Raw genomic sequence first — 17132 nt, 5'->3', positions numbered from 1 at the left:
TCACCCCTGGAGGCCCGGTAGATTGTGTACCCTCTTGGCCCCCAAAGAGAGCCATGTGGAGCTGCTACTGGGATGTCCCCAAAGGGGCTTGGAGGGAGAGGACATGGAATTCAAATCCTGGGCTTGCTCTTCTCTCTCCCTTCTGCTGAAGCCAGAGGGAAAGAAACTTGTCGGCACATGTGGATCTGAAGCCTGAGAAGGGTTGCCTGTGAGGCAGGAGGAACCAGGAGAGGCTGGTGTCCCTTAGGATGAAGGACGGCGTGGGACAGAGCCAGCAACCAGGCCTTCAACAGAGGTCATAGAGCTGCAGGCCCAGAGCCAGGTTAGCATGGCCAGAGTTTTAGTTTTAGGTGCACACAATATCTTTATTGGACATGGATGTGGTGCTGAGGATCGAACCCAGTGCCTTGTGCATGCTAGGCCAGTGCTCCACCACTGAGCCACAACCCCAGCCCAGTTTTTTCCTATTTTTAAAATATTTTTTTTAGTTGTCAGTGGAACTTTTTTATTTATTTATATGTAGTGCCAAGGATGGAACCCAGGGCCTCCCACATGCTAGACAAGTGCTCTCTACACTGAGCCACAACCCCAGCCCCTGGAAACATAAAGCTTGAACCTTCAACAATCTTCCAACTGAGTTAGGCAACGGTCATCCCGACCCATTTTACAGATAAGAAGACTGAGCTCTGGAGAAGGTTCACACCTTGCTCAGATTATGGGAGGGAGAGAAGCCAGGTTGGCTGACTCTAATTAGGCCAGCAGGGTCAGAGGGTCAGAGGGTCAGAGGTTGGGATTAAGGAGAGGGAAGAGGAAAAGGGTGGAAAAGAGGAAGCGTAGGCAGGAAGGGGTGATAAAATAGTTGGATTATTTGGGGTTTCTGAGGCCAGAAGGCTCCCCCCCCCCTGTTTTCTATAGGTAAGTGTCTTTCTCCTGATCACCCTGGAATAGTGTGTACGTCTGTGTGTGGCGGGTGGGCTGGGGGATAGGGTTCTGTTGAAAGCCTGCTTGGATCAGCGGGAAGAATGGAAAATGTCCCTGCAGGTGGGTGGCACACGCGCGGAGTCTGTGATCCTGCCCTTGAATGACAGAATTTGCTCCAAAGGGAGCTGCTCCCTGGCGCTAGACTGAACGCCGCCAGAGCCCAAGGTGACCGTCCTTCAACCGCCACAGCTCGCGGCTCCCTGGGAGAGCTCTCCTTATTTCCTGAGTGCAGAAGTGCTCTTGGCGCTTACGCCGCGTGGACTCTCCAGGGCGGGAAAGGGAAGCCGCTTCTGGGCTTGGTGAGGCAGCAGCGCACCATTCCGAACCTTGCTGAGGCCAGAGCTGGGAGGGAGCCGGCCGACCCGCGCGCCTTTAGGCGGATCCTGGCGCCCCCTCGGGCCAGAGCTGCGCGCCGCAAGGGTGGAAAGTAAGGGGCTGGCCCAGAGGCCAGGGGCATAGCTGGCCGCCGGCAGACACCTTCTGGACAAGGATGACCATCAGGGGGACACCCCCACAAGAAGACTCCTGTTTTAGAGGCCCAACCCGGCTTTTTGCCGGGGACATTGAACGAAAAAAGAGCCAATGTGCGGGCAGCGAGAGAACCCGGCACGCAGAGTGACTCCCTGGGTAGCGGCGGGGTCCAGGTAACGCTTTTTAGAGGAGTTCTGTGCCCTAAGCTGACCCCAGAGGACCAGGGCAAGAAATCCAGTCCCCCGGCAAGGCGCCCCCGCCCCGAGGGCGGGGCCGGGGCGGAGCTGGAGTCCTTCAGGCAGGTGCCGGGGGCGGTGCCCAGCCCTGCCCCCAGGGGCCGTTCTCCGAGGCCAGAGGCGGGTCCGGAAAGCTGCGGGCGCGGGCGACGCCTTAGAACCACGGGCGGAGACTGCGGCCACAGGTGCCTCATAGGGCACGGTATCCTGGCTCTGGGCATCAAAACCCAGAGTCTGGGAACTTAGGCTCCCAAGCTGCTCCTAACCCTGGACACCGAGGTCCCCGGGAGGGAGAGCAGAGCCCTGGGGTCGTCTGAAGAGCAAAGCCACGAGCCCCCCGGGCCAGACAGCGAAGCCCCGGAGCCTGCTGCAGAGCAGGGCACTGAGGTCTTCAGGCTGGGCGGCGAGGATCTCTTTCCCTCATCAGCGCAGGACGTTGGGGCTCCAGAGCAAGAGAGCGAAGTCCTGCAACCATCAGCCGAGCGGGTCGCAGAGCGCCCCGGGCGGTCCGCTGCTGCAGGCTCCGTGAGTCCGGGGCCAGGTAGCGCCGACCCTGGGCTGCCTGCAGTGCAGAGCGCAGAGGTCGCAGGGCAGTGTTCAGCTCCTGGCCCTGAGACCTCCTCCTCCTCCGGGTCAGGCCCGGAAGTCCCCCAGTTGCGATTTCCACTGAGTCCTGAGGCACCCCAACGGCTCGCCGCGGAGCTGCTCATGGAGACGCCCATCGAGCGCGAAATCCGCCGCAGCTGCGAACGCGAGGAGAGCCTGCGACGGAGCCGGGGCCTGAGCTCCAGCCGCGCAGGCCAGGAACTGGTCGAGCTGCGCGTGCGGCCGGTGCTCAGTCGGCCAGGTCCGGGCCCCGCGCTCCCGCGCGCCTTGGGGCGCGCGCGGGCGGGCGCAAAGATGCAACGAGACATCGAGCGGGAGGCTCACCGGCAGGCGGCGCTGGCTCGCCCCGCGGCCCCCGAGCCGAGCGCCCGTTCGCCCTCGCAGCCGCTGGGCGAGCTCAAGCGCTTCTTCGAGGCCGCCGCGGAGAACAGCTCCTCGGCGGCCGAGGAGGGCAGCGCGGGCTCACAGCGGCTGCCGGAGCCTGGAGGCCGGCAGCGCTCGGCCGTGCAGGGCCGGTGCCCAGTGCTGGCCCGCGCCCCGCCGCCCATCGCACCGTCACTGCTGGAGCAAGAGGTGCGCGAAGTGCGCGAGCGCGAGCGGGAGTGGCAGCGCCAGAGGCGCAGCGTCTACGGTACCACTGAGTTCCAGGAACCCGCGCCGAGCCTCACGGGTAAGCCGCGACGCGTGGGATCCCACAGCTCCAGCTGCTCCCAACAATCGCCCACTCCTGTGACCCTTTCTCTGGCCCTCCGATTCTCGGGGTTCCCCTTTCAGGCCCCCAGATTCCTGGGACCCTTCTCAAGTCTCCGTCCCCTGGCCACTCCTCTGGGCTGTCGACTCCCTGTGCTCCACCCCCAGCGGGAATGACTCCCAGATCCGCACGACTTGGGTTTCGGCGGTGGGGGCTCGTTTCAGGAAACCCTGACCCCTCTCTAGGGCTCTTGGATCCGCCCTCTGAGTTTTCGGGTTCCTGCCTCCACTCTGGGTTCGCCTTTCTCAAGTTTCGGAATCCCTAGAACTGGGTGGAGGCCTCCCAGGGGAGGAGGGGGGTGAACACCTGTATGTGTTTAAGGGGTGCGGCCGGCCTCCTTCGTCCTGGCCGCCTCCAGCTGGTGAAAGGAGGGGGCCAAGCAGGCTGAGCGTCCCTTCCCCCGCAGCGAGCAGGGGCAATGGAAAGTTGGCAGTGATCTGGCCCCCCCGCAGGAAGGCTTCGGAGAACGGCCTGGAGCAGGTGGGAACCCCCTTCCCCAAGTGCTTGTCGCCCCTCCCACCACGCCTGTGGCTCCCGGACTCTGGGAGGGAAAAAGAGCATCCCCGCCCCTGTCCCCTCCCCCTGGGACACTACTCTGGCCCAGACCTGAAATCCTAGCCCAGCCCAGGCGGGGGTGAGGTGGGTGGGTTAAAGGGAGGAGGTGGTCTTGGGGCTCCAACTGCCCCACCCCACGCCTGGATGCGGTGCGTGGGTCCCCTAAGGGTGGCCTTCGTGTGTCCCTCTCTTCTCAGGAGGAGCGCAAACCTTGAAGTTTGAATAGGCTGGGACCCCTGGCTTGAATTAACATACCGGTGGGAGGACCGGGTTAGCGACGCCCAGCAGGACTTCCCTGCCCACCCTCCCGATCCCCCAGCTTCAGCAGAAGGCTTTAAGAGGGGTCAGTCCTCTGCACTGGTGAACTTGAAATCAACCAGCCCATTCTGTTTTCACTTTGTGAAACTGACCAGTCCCTTCTGTAAAATGGTTTAGTCTCCACTAGGAAACTGACCACCATCTACAAACCGTGACTGTTCAACCCTTCTTAGTCTAACTGAACTAACCTTTCGATTGTTAGAGGGCCGGGGTCACCGTCCCTCCCCCCCCCCCACCCCCGCAATAAAGCCCCGTTTTTCCTGGGCTGTGCAAGCTGGTTTCTTTTCAGTCCTCTTGGTCTGGGGTGGGGCGGGAGCGGTCGGAGAGAGGCCAGAGAAAGCCACAGGAGGCGTCGGCCGGAATGCCGGAATGCGGAATGCACACTTATCTCCCTGCTGCCCGGCCGCTTGGCTGCCCAGCTGTCCGCCTCCCAGCCTCCCTGCCTCCCAGCCTCTCCGCCTCCCAGTGCCAAACCCACCCGGCCGGGGTCCTACTGCCCCCTGGCGGCGCAGGCTGAAAATGTGGCACTCTGACTAGCTCACGGGCGGCGGTTATATTCAACTTTTATTGGTGACACGGCGTGCTGTGATCTGGGCGCCAGCTAGACAGAGGAGATGGTATGAGGCTGTTCCTGTTCTAAGGATGAAAACGGTAACTGGAAAAAAAAAGTAGCGATGAGGGTCCAAGCTCTTCCTTGACTTCAGCAGTTCCTGGTAATCATCCTTCAGTCCTTAGGAGGAGTGGTCCCAGGAGTTAAAACAGGTTCTGAGTGTTTCCATTCCCCATCTTGGCAGCCCTGGGTCTCTGATGAATGAGCAAGTCCGTGAGTGGGTCAGAATTGCTGTTTTAGGAAAGCAACCGGAAGCCCGTTGCAGTGGTCCACTCCCATGGTCCCAGTTACTGCAGAGGCTCAGGAAGGAGGATCACTTGAGTCCAGGAGTTCAAGACCAGCCCAGGCAAGAGAGGGAGACCCAGTCTCAAACAAAGTGATAAACAAAAGCAACTGGAACCCAGTAATTTAAAAAGAAATCTAGGGGGCTGGGGATGTGGCTCAAGCGGTGGCGCGCTCGCCTGGCATGCGTGCGGCCCGGGTTCGATCCTCAGCACCACATACCAACAAAGATGTTGTGTCCGCCGAGAACTAAAAAATAAATGTTGAAAAATTCTCTCTCTCTCTCTCTCTCTCTCTCTCCTCTCTCACTCTCTCTTTAAAAAAAAAAAAAAAAAAAAAAAAAGAAATCTAGGGACTGAGAGTGCAGTTCAGTGGTAGAGCACTTACCTAGCATGTGGGATGCCTTGTATTTGAGCCCCAGCATCACATTAAAAAAAAAATCTATTGAACTTTTAAGAATTGTGACTATTTAGAAAAGCTCTTAAAAGAGTGTAGAAGGGAGAAGAGTGGCAAGCAATACCTGTTTGCAATAAGGCCTGTGGCTGTCAATTTGCAAGCCCTGGTTCATTTCTTTCCCCTAGGTAGAGTTCAGGAGTGTTAGTGAACTCCTTAAGATGTCTGCTCCACTGTATCTATGCAGTTAATATATTTTTTTGGGGGGGCCTCAGAAGTGTGCTGAGGGCTGGGTATATAGCTCAGTTGATAGAGTGCTTGCCTCACATGCACAAAGGCCCTGGGTTCAAGCCCCAGTACCACAAAGGAAAGAGAGAGAGAGAGAGAGAGAGAGAGAGAGAGAGAGAGAGAGAGAAAGTGTGCTGAGATCAGGGAAGGTGAGGCTTGGGAATATTTTAGAATTGATTTAAACTCTTGGATCTGCTCAACTCTATCCCCTGCATAGGGACAGCAAATATCTAGTAAAATATGGATAAATAAAATAGATGAGCCAGGCCCAGTGGCACAACCTAGAATTCCGGGTACTCAGGAGATTGAGGCAGGAGGATCTCAAGTTCAAGGTCAGCTAGACCCTGTCTCAATGTGAAGAAAAAAAAAAGGCTGGGCTTTAGTTCAGTGGTAGAGAGCCCCTGGGTTCAATCCTCAGTACACACACACACACACACACACACACACACACACACACAGTCATACTCGTGCATGTGCACATACATGTGGCAGGGCTGGGGATGGGTAGATGGAAAAGGCTTACAGGCATTGGCACCCAAGAGTAGTCCAGGAAAGGCTGGCCTAGTGCCCATCATGCACCCACTGACTACATGCTTGACCATGACTCTGGGAAATGTGGAGAGGAAGGCAGCAGAGACCCAGAGCTGCCAAGATGGGAAATGGAAACACTCAGAACCTGTTTTCAACTCCTGGGACCACTCCTCCTAAGAACTGAGCATGGAAAGAGTGGACAGGACTGCTTATGTGTAGCCTGAAAGTTCTGTAACTTCCTGCACATTAAATCCAACTGAGGCCTATGCCTAGTTAATAGGAATGGGTGGGGTTTGTTGATGTCAGGGCTTTTGTTTGTTTTCTTCAGTGTTGGGGATGGAACCCAGGGCCTTGCACATACAGGCAAGTGCTCTATCACAGAGTTACACTCCCAAGGATGACATCAGTTTTTTGCTTTTTTTTGGTGTTGGGGATTGAACTTGGGGTACTCTACCACTGAACTACAACCCCAACACTTCTTTCATTTCTAAATTTTTTAAAAATTTGAGATGGTGTCTTGCTAAATTGCCCAGTCTGGGGGCTGGGGATATGGCTCAAGTAGTAGCGCACTTGCCTGGCATGCGTGAGGCACTGGTTTGATCCTCAGCACCACATAAAAATAAAATAAAGATATTGTGTCCACCTAAAGCTAAAAAATAAATATTAAAAAAATTGCCCAGTCTGGCAATTGTGATCCTCCTGCCTCAGCCTATTGAATCTCTAGGATTACAGGCATGTGCAACTGCAGCCAGCTAACATCAGAAATTCTTAAAGCTCTCAATATTATTTCTAGGTGCAACTCTATTTGAGAACTATGATGCAGATATAGATCAGTAGTTCTCAAAGTGTGGTGTCTGGTCCAGCTGGATCATTGATGCTTAAATGATGTGTTAGAAATGCACATTCCATTCACTCAGTGATCGAGTGCTTACCTAGCACGTGCAGGGCTCTGGGTTCCATCCCCAGCACCAGAAAACTAAAAAAGAATGCACATCCTTGGGTCCCAGCCAGACGTAGTGATGAAACATTCCACACGGCTTTGATGCATGCTAAACTTTGAGGATCATGAGTGTAGACAGTTCCTGAGCAACAGGACCCAGGAAATCAAGCTTGTTTCCTTCCTCTCCCAGTACTGCTGCCACCCAGCAGAAACCTTTAGTTTGTAAGGATATTGTGAATTTGGCTTGGAGATGGTCTACAGCTGATCGTGGCTTGTCTGCATTGAGATGTGCTGTGTTAAATACACATCAGATTTCAAAGACTTAGCACCCACACCCAGAAGGAAACATTAATTTTCCTACATGGATTACATGTTGAGATGCTATTTTTAAAAGGTTTTAAAAATATCTTTATTTATTTATTTTTAATATGGTGCTGAGCATCGAACCCAGTGCCTCACACATGCTAGGCATGCGCTCTACCCCTGAGCCACAACCCCAGCCCAAGAGATGCTATTTTTGATATATTTGGTTAAATAAAAATATCACTAACATGAATCTGACCTCTTGTTTTTATTTTCGTGGTGCTGGGACTGGAACCTGGGTCCTCATGCAATGTGAGGATGCACTTTGCCACCCAGCTGCACCCCAGCCCTTGTTATTTTAAAAATGTGTCTCTGAGAAAACTTAAAATGACACATGTGGCTCACTTTATATTTTTATTGGGCCGGGATAGTCTATAAAATATCTTACAACTGCACGAAAACTCAGAGGAGCTAACACAAATCAGTATCGGGGAGCTTTAGAACCCCCTCGAAGTCCTTTAGACCTAGACTGTGGACTAAAAAAATCCTTGATGGAGCCAGAAATGGTCTCTAGAAGAGCAAGGGTCTTGGTGTCCAGTCCCGACTCAGTTTACCTCTCACGTCCGTTTTCCTCATTTGTAAATGAGGGTTGATGATCATACCATGTGCCAAGAATTATTAGGAAAACCAGGGCTTTGCTCAAAAGCACAAAATCCGGGTCTCCACTCTAAAAATGCTGAGGGATCCAAAAGCTGTCCCCAGGGGAGCAGCTGCAATCGGAGGAACGCGACTAAGTCCAGGCTCCGCCACTTGCTTGCACTGGACAGGTGAGTTTCACTTTTCTCAGCCCAGGATCTTTTTTCCAGTCCAAGGATGGGGTGGGGCTTAGAGATTCCACGCTGGGATTCCCTGGGACTGTCACACTCGGCGCGCGCCCCAGACACTCGGCGAATAACAGTCAGCTGCCAGGTTCCTAGAACCAAAATCTGGCGGAGAAAAAGTCTGACAGGGCCCTTCGGAAACAGAGCGCCAGCACTTTTCCTAGGGTACGTCGGGAAATGTAGTCTTTTACTCCAGAACAAAACCTTTTCCGGGTCAAAACGGGTGGGTGGGCGTGGCCCTATGGCTCTTCCTCCAGTGGGCGTTGAATTTCCCGGCTCTCGAAACTTGCGGTTTTCTGGGTTCCGGTTGTTGACAGGCACCACTACTTCCCGGTTTGCTTCACCTGCACCTCTGCGCATGCGCCAAACTCTCCCCTTGCCTACGGGTCGACTAGAGTTTTATTTCCAAAAACTACGTTTCCCAGAAGGCGGCGCTAGTGGGCGGGGTTACCCGCCCCAAGGGGAGGGGCGCGGCGCTTGGAACGGACGCTGAGCCTGTGACCTCTTTCTTTCTTTTATTTAACACAAAACTGGTGTGTCTGCACTCCCGGCTCCGCGGCCGGCCGGACCGGGCTGGACTTAGTGCAGACTGGCCAGCCCGGCCTGGCCCCTTGGAAGGCGAGGCCAGGCTGCGCTAGGAGAACGAGTGAGCCCCTCCCCTGGCCCCTCTCTGGGAGTTTGGAACTGTCAAGCTCCAGCCCCCACCTTCTTCCCCAGGTTCAAGGCCCCTGCGCAGTCCACGCCGGAGGCCCGACAGCGCTGGGGGGCCGGGCCGGGCCTGCCTGACCCATGAGAATCTGCACCAGCAGGTCGGTGGCCAGCATGTGCGACGGCTCCTCGAAGCCGATAGTCAGCAGCTGTTGGTAGTCCCCAGGAGGCTGCGGGCACAAAATCCTAGGGGGCCGGGGACAGACAGGCCTGGACGTGAGCGCCCCCTGCCCCTTGGGAGCACTTTTCGCTTTGTTTCAGCTGCGGGTGTGTGTGTGTGTGGGGGGGGGGGGGTGGGAATCCTGAGGGAAGTTGTTTCCTTGTTGATGAGAAACTTAGAGCAGTGGTTCCCCTGGGGTGACCGCCAATCACTCTACTAGCTGTATGTCCTTGGGCAGGTAACTTAACCTCTCTGAACACCTGTTTTCTTCCTTGTAAATGGGGCCACTACTTTAGATCTCAGTGGGCTGTTACACGAGTCTGCATAAAGCACTTTTTGGGACACAATAAAATGTTATCGGTTTACCAAGGGAAGTAAAGCGTCGAGGCTTTCCTAGATGATGGGATCCTGTCCTTCCCCCCAATTCCACCTTGCCACTGCCCTGGCTCCTACCATGAATAAAGGTCATCTTCAGCTGGCCCTAGGGGCACCCATCGGCCGATGGACCACAGCTTCTGGATCTGGGGACACGAGTTGGCTGGATTCTGGCCTGTGTCCTCCCATGTATCTCGATAGCATAGGAAGTAGCTGGGAGGGGAGAGAGAGCAGCAGTTAAGTGTGATGATTTCCCAGCTTTTCTGTGGAAGGCTTTAATTTTGAGGATGAGATTAAACTTATCAAAGTTGCCCTGAAATTCTCAGGGATGTGGCTCTCTTTAAAATTCTACTTTTATTTTGATGGGAGGATGGGGCTAAAAAGGGGCAGGTGGGGGTGCTGGGGGTGCAGTTCAGGAGTAGAACCCAGCCTGTGCTAGGCCCTGGATTCCATCCCCAGTGTGGGGTGGGGAGGTCTTTCAAAGCTACTTGGTTTTCTGGGTTTTCACTCTTTGGTACTGGTTCAAAGGCCCACTATGGCATTCAGCATAGGAAGAGGAGGACTTTGATTAAGGGACTCACTAATCCACATGGGGATCTTGTCCTCGATTGCTGGGCTCTGGGGTGGTTTCCAGGTTCCAGCGCATTTTCTTATAGAGGTACCGGGGGAAGCGGCTGGCGGTGTAGGCGGCTGGGGTACAGTATCTGAAGATGGACACTTCGTGGGAAGGGCTGATGGAGAACCTTCCACAGAAGAAGCAGGAGATGCTGGCAGGACACGGGAAGGCACATGAGGCTGGACCCTGGCTCCACCACTGTCCCCATCCCTTGTCTCCTCTTTTACCTCAGGGGGTCAGTCTCCTCCAGGTCCACGAACCCAAAGGAGGCATACATGAGGACCAGCTGTTCCAGGCGTAGAGTCAGCTGTTGGGAGATCTCCAACAGCTGCACGGAAGGGGGATGGGCATAATGAGAGGGCCCGCCAGAAGCAACCCCTTCACCCTCAGGCCTGTGTGGGGCCTCCAGAAGAAAGAGGCACAGGGACTGGGAAAACGGCCCCACACACCCCCTTTCGAACCAGCTCCTGCAGGGCTCCATAGATGGGGGGCATGCTCCTCGCTGCAGCCTCCAGGTATAAGAAGTAAGGCTCACACATCTTTAAGAAGGTGGGCATGGCCTTTGCCAGCTGTTCCTTCTGCACTCGGTCCCTGCTAAAGGGAGAAGGGGGCCTTTAGGACCCCTCACACCCTGCCCCCAGTTTCTCCCATCCTGTTCACTCCCCACCTGTATCCCTGGCCTCCACCCTTGTTATACCCCCCGCCCCCCCAGTGCCAGGCCTTTCTCAGGGCATCTTTGATTTGGAGCACTTGCTAAATGCTGACACCTGAGTCCCTCAACTGACTTTTGCTCAAAACTCCCTGTAGGATGAAGCTCAGAAATTTAGGGTTTCAACAAGACTCCCAGGGGATTCCAGTGGGCAATGACACTTAAGAATCAGAGTCCCTTTTTCCCCTGGTCTGGGAATCACATTATCCTCTAGGGTCTCAAACTGGTAACCCAGGGGCCACATCTGCCTCAGTAGGGTTTTGTTTAGCTGCCCCGGAGTTCATTTAAAAATAGGGAGAAAAAGTTCCAGGGACTTGGCAACCTCTGGGCAGTCTTAGCAGTCGCCAGCCCCAGTCCCATGGCCCTCTTCACTCTCAGAAATGTATGCCTCATCAACCAGCTTCACTGACTTTCTCCATTTGGCTCCTGATGCTTTTGAGTTTGTGACCCTGGTGGGGGCTGCCGACCCTGTCTTTGATTTGGAGCATCTACCATCTCCCATCTCCCTAAGCCTGGGGACCTAGGACCCCATCCAGGATCACCTGTAGAGCAAGTAGCTTTGGAAGTCATCTGCCTTCTTAAGCAGGTAGCGGAGCTGTTCCGTGATGGGGCTGAACATAGCGTCCAGGGGTAGGCGAGCTGGGGTCGGCCCCCGGTCAGGGGCTGGAGGCTCGGGGGAAGGCATGGAGGCAGGGACCTCCAGCAACTGCCCCTGGGCATCCTCTGGCTCCAGCTCGGGTGGGTCCTCAGGCCTGCCGGGCGGAGTTGACCACGAGGGATCTCTGCAGGGCTGCGTCCCGGGTTCCAAGTCGTCCAAGGGCGGAGTTTCTCCAGGGTCCAGGGGGAGCGGCCCCACGAACCACTGCTCCGAAGCCATCAGGGGCCGGGGGCGGGGTCCGCACTCTTTAAGTCTCCGCAGCTCACGTTGGCGGCGGGCTCAGTCCCGCCCAAGGAGCCCAGGAAGCCTGGGACTTGCCTGGACCGGGAGCGCGGCCGCCTTTAACCCGGCCCTGCCTCGACCTCTCGGCCGGCTCCGCACCGGGCGGGCGGAGTTCGCCTCGTTTGAATTTCAACACGCGGGAGAGGCGCGCTGCTCCGCCCGCTCCGCGCTGCGCACCCGCGGGGCCCCGCGCATCCGCGCGCTCCCGGCACCTGGCACTGGGGAGGAGGGGCCCGCCGAGGGCGGAGACCCAGGCCCGCGCTGGGGCGGCTACATCCTGGGGGTGTGGCCGAGGATCAGCACCTTTTTCTCTAGCAGCTGGTTTTCTAGGGAGGAGGGGTCTCTAACGCGTGTCCCAACCCAGAGAGGGATGCTCAGGCTCCACCCCTGTGACTCCCTGGCTTTTTTTTTTTAAACGAATGGAGTTGAGAAACAGCACAGGAACTTAGTGGTAGTGACAACTACTACATCACAAGTGCCTACTAACAATAAAAAAAATCTTTGCTTGGAAGATTTTCCCTGTTCCATCACCTCATCTGATGGCCGGTGGCTTCTGTTCATACCCTGGTCCCAGCACAGATCTCGGCCCCTAACACTTGTAGACTGGATTCTTTACCGCATGCAAAGGCCCGCAGTATAGAACATTAGCTACGAAGCCACGCACATTAATTACATTTAAAGGTTCTAGGTAAAGAAGGCAACAGGTAGTTGGGTGAGGTGGTGCACGCCTGTAATCCCAGTGACTGGGAAGGCTGAAGCACGAGGATTGCAAGTTCAAAGCCAGCTTGGGCAACTTAATTGAGACCCTGCCTCAAAAAAAAAAAAAAAAAAAAAAAAAGGGCAGGGGGGTGTAGCTCGGTGGTAAAGCACCCTGGACTCAATCCCAAGTACAGCACCCCCACTAAAAAAAAGTCAACAGGTGTCAGATCTCCCCCATGTGACCATGAGCATCTTTTGCTGTGCCGAGCTAGATGGCTCACCTATAAAGTGGGTTTTTATGAGCTCTCTGCCTCATGGGACTGCTGAGGGGACAATCAAGAAAATGCTCATAAAACATGGAGTTAACAGTTAGTCACTCTACAAATATTTGAGCACCTACTGTGTATGCTGGGAAGTTCTGAGAATGGGGAAATGACAGAAGATAAAGCAAATATTCCCACTCTCCTACAGCGATTACTCCCCCTCCCTTCTCTCTGCAGTGCTAAGGAATCAAACCCAGAGTCCAGTGTGCTAGGTGAACACTATCCCTGAGCAATGACTAGAGCACAGTCCAGCCAGATCACTACTTTTTCTCCTCCCCAAAACTGCTTAAGTGCACCTAGGAGGCTCTTCAACACCCCTCCCCAACTCCATTCATAAAATGGACTCTTTTTTTCCCCTTTTCTTTTTTTAAAATTTTATTTAAAAAACCTTCGGTGCAATATTAAAAAGCAATACAGCCAGCTGGAGCAATGATCGACAGAAGGGAGAGGAGAGGAGAAGACCCAGGGACCCACCCCAGATGCTCCCCAGGGGCTGGTGGCCAGGGGCAGCAGGCTGGGAGCAGGCATGGGTGGTGGGGGAGGAAGGAAAGACCACCCACCAAAATGAACAGGCAGAACAAAACATTTATATAAGAAACATCTGGCTGAACTGAATCTTGGGGAGATGGGAGGCCCCCCTATTTTTTTTTTCAAAAATGTCCTGGGTTGAGGGGAGGGTTGGCCTTTGGGGTGAATGAGCAGGCCCAGTCCCCGCCCCATACTCTACTACTGTAGAGCAGGGCATGTGTTGGGGGGCAGGTGTGTTTGAGATAAAGGGGAGAGAGAGCAGAGAAGGGCGCCCCCCTCACTGGAGTCTGTTATGAGGGCTGAGGGTGTCCCCATCCAGCTCATGAACTCTGGGGGTCTTGGGCAAGATGGGGGTTGGAGTGGGTAGGGGTAGGGCAAGGCTGGGTGCTCAGCCCAAAAAGCCATCCGGGTCATCATCCTCAAAGTGGCCTTGCTGAAGCACCTTGATATGATGCTCATAGATTTTCAGGGCGGGGCCCAAGCGGATAGACAGACCGGTGAGCACGTCTGTGCGTTGCATGAGCAACAAAGACTTGCCGTCGATTTCCTGGGAGGGACAGAGACAGGGAGGATCAGAGCCTATCCCTGCCAAGGTCCTCTGTGCCTATGTGTATAAAGTCCTGGGCTGGGAACTCACCTGTTCTTGGAAAGCTGTGGCCTGCTCCGGGAAGCCTGCCTCCGTGAAGTACTCCACCACGTCCATCACCGTCCACTCCACGGGGTCAGTCGGCTTCTCCTTGCGTCCGGGACTGCATCAAATCAGAGGGTACCAGTAAACACTGATGCCCCTCTAGTTGTTACATACACCTGGGCACTACCCCCATGTCTCAAGTGCCCCAACTTACGGACAGCCAAAGGGGGTCCCGTCGGCCCCAGGTAGGGCTGGTTTTCCTGGGGGCAAAGGCACAGGGGATGGGGAATCTGGCCCGGTGGCAACAGAGGCTAGGAAAGAAAAAGGACGGGCCTGTGGCATTGTCTTGGGACTGGGGTTCCTCTCTGACCATCGAACACCCTCCCAGCAGTCCTTACCTGATCCCCCTTCCTTATTCATGGCGGCCATGGAGAACACCTGGCGGCTGCCACTGCCAGGTACAGATCCCCGCACTTCATCCTGGCCCTGATGGGGTCCACAGGGCGTCCACTCCTTGACCCTCTCCTTGGCAGTCTGAGGGCCCCTCTCGCCATTAACCTGGTGGTGCTGGGCACCCGCAGGACGGTCACTCTCGGGCACTTCTGAGCCCTCAGACACATCATCATCATCATCTTCCTCCTCCTCATCTTCCTCTTCCTCTTCTTTCTCAAGCACTCGCTCTTCTCCACCTCTCTAGGGCCAGGGAGAGAAGCATAGCAGCTGTTCTAATCCTGGACCCAGATCCTGGGATCCCAGGCCGAGTCGTGTACCCAATGCCACCTTTAATAACAATACGGACTAACTTTTACGCAGTCACTCCGTGCCAGGCTTTGTGTTAATATAAAGCCTTCACTAGCCAAATCTCACTAAAGTCGCTCAACAACCCCAAGGGGTCGCTACTGTGATCAAGTGGCATTTACATCCGAGGAAACTGAGGCTCGGCAAGATTAAACCACTTGCCAAGGTCACCACACGCGGAGCCCACAGGGAACGCGCGCAAAACCCCCGGCCACCCGCCGCCCAGTTCCACCCGGGACTCGCGCCCCCTCCACCAACTTCGCCCGCACCTGCCCACCGCGCAGCGTCCCGGCTCCTCGGCGCGCTCACCTTGCTCCGCGACGCGCGGGCGCTGGCGGACGGCGGTGCCCGTCCGGGCCTGTCCCCGCGGGGCAATGCAAGTGCTCCGAGGCGAGTGCGCTCCAAGCGGCCCCGCGCTGCCGCCTCCTCCTCCAGCAGCCCCTGCACGCGGCCACGGGTCAGGCGGCCGCCGGCACCGCCGCTGCCCCCGAGGTAGCGCACGACTTCCCGCAGGCTCACGGGCCGCGCCGGGCCGCCGGCCCGCGCCGCGCCCCCCTCCGGCGGCGGCTGTGGCTGCGGCGGCGGCGGCTGCTGCTGCTGTGGCGGCGCCGGCGGCTGTGGCGGCGGCGGCAGCGGCGGCTCCCGGGCGGCGACGGCGGGTGGGGGGGCGCGGCGCGGGCCGGCCGGGGGCGCCACTGCCGGGGGAGCGGCGGGCGCGGGCGGCGGCGCGGCCAGGGGCGCGGCCCGCTGCGCGCGGGGGCCCGGCTGCGCGGGGCCGGGCGAGGGGGGCGCTGTGGCGGCGGCGGCCGCGCGGGGCGCCCGGGCCGGGGCGGCGGCAGCGACGGGCGCGGGCGGTGGCGGCGGGGCGGGTGTGGGCGGCGGCGCGGCGGCAGCGGCGGGGCCCCCGCGGGGGGCGCGCGGCGGGGCCGGCGGGGTGGCTCCGCGCCGGGGCGGCTGGACGCGCGCCGCGTTGCGGTACGAGATGCTCCCCTTGTAGCTGACCCGGAGCACGGCGCGCTGCTGGATCAGTTTCTCGAGCTCGGCGCGCGTGCGCTCCGGCTCCGGGCCGTGCCGCCGCCGCACCATCCGGCAGATGCGCTCCAGGTCCGGCCGCGCCTTGCGCGAGCGCAGCGAGTCGATGGTGTCCAGAATCCACTCTTGGTAGTGCGGGGAAGCGGCGGACGACGAGGCGGCGGCCGCCGTGGTGGCGGCCGCCGCCGTCTCTGGCGGGGGTAGGGCCGGGGGCCCCGCCATGCCTCCCGCCCGGCCCGGCTGCACCGTGCGCGCTGCCTCCCTCCCAGCGCGGCGCCCCCCTCCCCGGCTCTCCTCCCTCCGCCGCTGCCCGCCTCCTCCGCCTCCCCCCCCGGGGGGCGCAGCGCCTCGGCGGAGCGGCGGCGGCGCTGCTGTTTCTTTGCAAAAAAAAAAAAAAAAAGAGCGAGGGAGCGAGAGAGAAAAAACAGTGAGAGAAAGAAAAGAGAAAAAAAATATGCACACACTCACTCACTCGCACGCACGCACACACAGACCCGCTTCTGCTGGGCGCGCGCGGGGCCGGGGATGCGAGGAGGGAGGAGGGGAGCGCGGCGCGGCCGGCCCCTCCCCGCCGCCGCCGCCGCCGCACGCGCGCCCTGCGCCCGGGACACTCCGGCCCCCCTTCCTTCCCTCCCTCCCTCCTCCCCGCCGCCCGCCTTCCTCCCTCCCACCCCCACGCGCCCGCTTTTAAGGTGGAGCCCGGGCCCCCCGCCCGCCCCCTTTACCCTGCGCTCTCGTTCACTCCGGCTCGCTCCGGCCCCCCCTTACAACTCCCGCGCGCTTTTTAAGGAGGCGCCGCGGAGTTGGCGCCGGGGCGGGGGCGGGGGAAAGCGGCGGGCGGGGGAGGGGGAGGGGAGCGCCGGGGGGAGGGGAGAGGGGGCGGGCAGGGCGGGCGGGCGGCGCTCGGCCGCCCTCCAGCCATTGGGCGCGGGACCCAGACGTCCCCGGCGCCCAGCCCCCCTCTCCACGCCTCCCCGGCGCGCTCCGCTCTCGGGACCGCACTTACCGGGAACTCGCCGCCCGCGGGTCTGGGCTGCTGCGCTCCTGGAGCGCTGCGAGGACCCTCGGGCCGCCGCCGCCCTTGCGCCCCTCTGGTGCGTCTGGCCCCGCGCAGAAGATGCGGGGTGGGGGGCGCGCGCGGGCTCCCCCCTTTACTCTTCCTGCCAGAGCCGCCCCCGCCGCTGCTCGGCCTCCTGGCGCGCCAGCCCCAGCGTCTCCCTAGAGCGCCCTCTCGGTCCTGGGCCGGACGAAGAGGGGCGCGCCACAGATTTGGGGACCCCGAATTCGGGGTCAAAGGGCAGTTAGCTCCCCCTTCTCTAGCGGGGCGGAAGAAGTGGTGGAATTCCAGGGAAACCTGGTTTTACAAGGACTCCAGGCCAGGGCCTGATTAGCCTGGATGCCCAAGTCCGAAATTTGCTTTCCAACCCCCTGGGGGTGTGTGGGTGGGTGACCGAAGTCAGGAACACC

The 17132-nt window shown here is 58.2% G+C and overlaps 3 protein-coding genes across 5 annotated transcripts; 1 reads left to right on the top strand and 2 right to left on the bottom strand.

Annotated features, from left to right (window-relative positions):
- The first annotated feature begins 1841 nt into the window (after positions 1-1841).
- On the top strand, positions 1842-4161 carry Misp3 (MISP family member 3). Its single transcript, XM_026399807.2, has 3 exons — positions 1842-2964; positions 3452-3525; positions 3798-4161. The coding sequence occupies exons 1-3, from the start codon at positions 2397-2399 to the stop codon at positions 3813-3815; spliced, it is 660 nt and encodes a 219-aa protein (XP_026255592.2). The 5' UTR covers positions 1842-2396; the 3' UTR covers positions 3816-4161.
- Positions 4162-8689: 4528 nt separating this feature from the next.
- Positions 8690-11591, bottom strand: C3H19orf67 (chromosome 3 C19orf67 homolog). 2 transcript variants are annotated; one of them, XM_026399860.1, is made up of 6 exons: positions 11257-11591; positions 10455-10599; positions 10233-10333; positions 9971-10156; positions 9468-9602; positions 8690-9040 (listed from the first exon to the last, which is right to left on the bottom strand). In XM_026399860.1, the coding sequence occupies exons 1-6, from the start codon at positions 11589-11591 to the stop codon at positions 8866-8868; spliced, it is 1077 nt and encodes a 358-aa protein (XP_026255645.1). In that variant the 3' UTR covers positions 8690-8865. The 2 variants fall into 2 exon arrangements, with proteins under 2 accessions (XP_026255645.1, XP_077651875.1); XM_077795749.1 differs by having other exon boundaries at positions 10455-10596.
- Positions 11592-13036: 1445 nt separating this feature from the next.
- Positions 13037-16214, bottom strand: Samd1 (sterile alpha motif domain containing 1). 2 transcript variants are annotated; one of them, XM_077795747.1, is made up of 6 exons: positions 16160-16214; positions 14943-16042; positions 14234-14528; positions 14050-14146; positions 13842-13953; positions 13037-13751 (listed from the first exon to the last, which is right to left on the bottom strand). In XM_077795747.1, exons 2-6 carry the CDS (start codon positions 15885-15887, stop codon positions 13593-13595), a joined length of 1608 nt encoding a protein of 535 aa, XP_077651873.1. In that variant the 5' UTR covers positions 15888-16042; positions 16160-16214; the 3' UTR covers positions 13037-13592. The 2 variants fall into 2 exon arrangements, with proteins under 2 accessions (XP_077651873.1, XP_026255527.1); XM_026399742.2 differs by lacking the exon at positions 16160-16214 and having other exon boundaries at positions 14943-16059.
- Positions 16215-17132: the final 918 nt, after the last annotated feature.

The sequence above is a fragment of the Urocitellus parryii genome, chromosome 3 (genome assembly GCF_045843805.1).
Source record: "Urocitellus parryii isolate mUroPar1 chromosome 3, mUroPar1.hap1, whole genome shotgun sequence".
NCBI lineage: Eukaryota > Metazoa > Chordata > Mammalia > Rodentia > Sciuridae > Urocitellus > Urocitellus parryii.
The sequence above is the reverse complement of the archived record's forward strand: the minus strand, read 5'-3'. Positions and strand labels throughout refer to the sequence as shown.

Excerpts from the sequence above, each read along its gene's own strand:
- Misp3 (XM_026399807.2), top strand. The coding sequence starts at position 2,397 with ATGGAGACGCCCATCGAGCGCGAAATCCGCCGCAGCTGCGAACGCGAG. Across the intron at positions 2,965-3,451 it reads ACCCGCGCCGAGCCTCACGG|CGAGCAGGGGCAATGGAAAG; the intron begins GTAAGCCGCGAC and ends CTTCCCCCGCAG.
- Samd1 (XM_077795747.1), bottom strand. The coding sequence starts at position 15,887 with ATGGCGGGGCCCCCGGCCCTACCCCCGCCAGAGACGGCGGCGGCCGCC. Across the intron at positions 14,529-14,942 it reads CCCGCGCGTCGCGGAGCAAG|AGAGGTGGAGAAGAGCGAGT; the intron begins GTGAGCGCGCCG and ends CCCTGGCCCTAG. Across the intron at positions 14,147-14,233 it reads GAATAAGGAAGGGGGATCAG|CCTCTGTTGCCACCGGGCCA; the intron begins GTAAGGACTGCT and ends TTTCTTTCCTAG.
- C3H19orf67 (XM_026399860.1), bottom strand. The coding sequence starts at position 11,591 with ATGGCTTCGGAGCAGTGGTTCGTGGGGCCGCTCCCCCTGGACCCTGGA. Across the intron at positions 10,334-10,454 it reads AGGAGCTGGTTCGAAAGGGG|CTGTTGGAGATCTCCCAACA; the intron begins GTGTGTGGGGCC and ends CCTTCCGTGCAG. Across the intron at positions 9,603-9,970 it reads CAAGATCCCCATGTGGATTA|CTACTTCCTATGCTATCGAG; the intron begins GTGAGTCCCTTA and ends CTCCCCTCCCAG.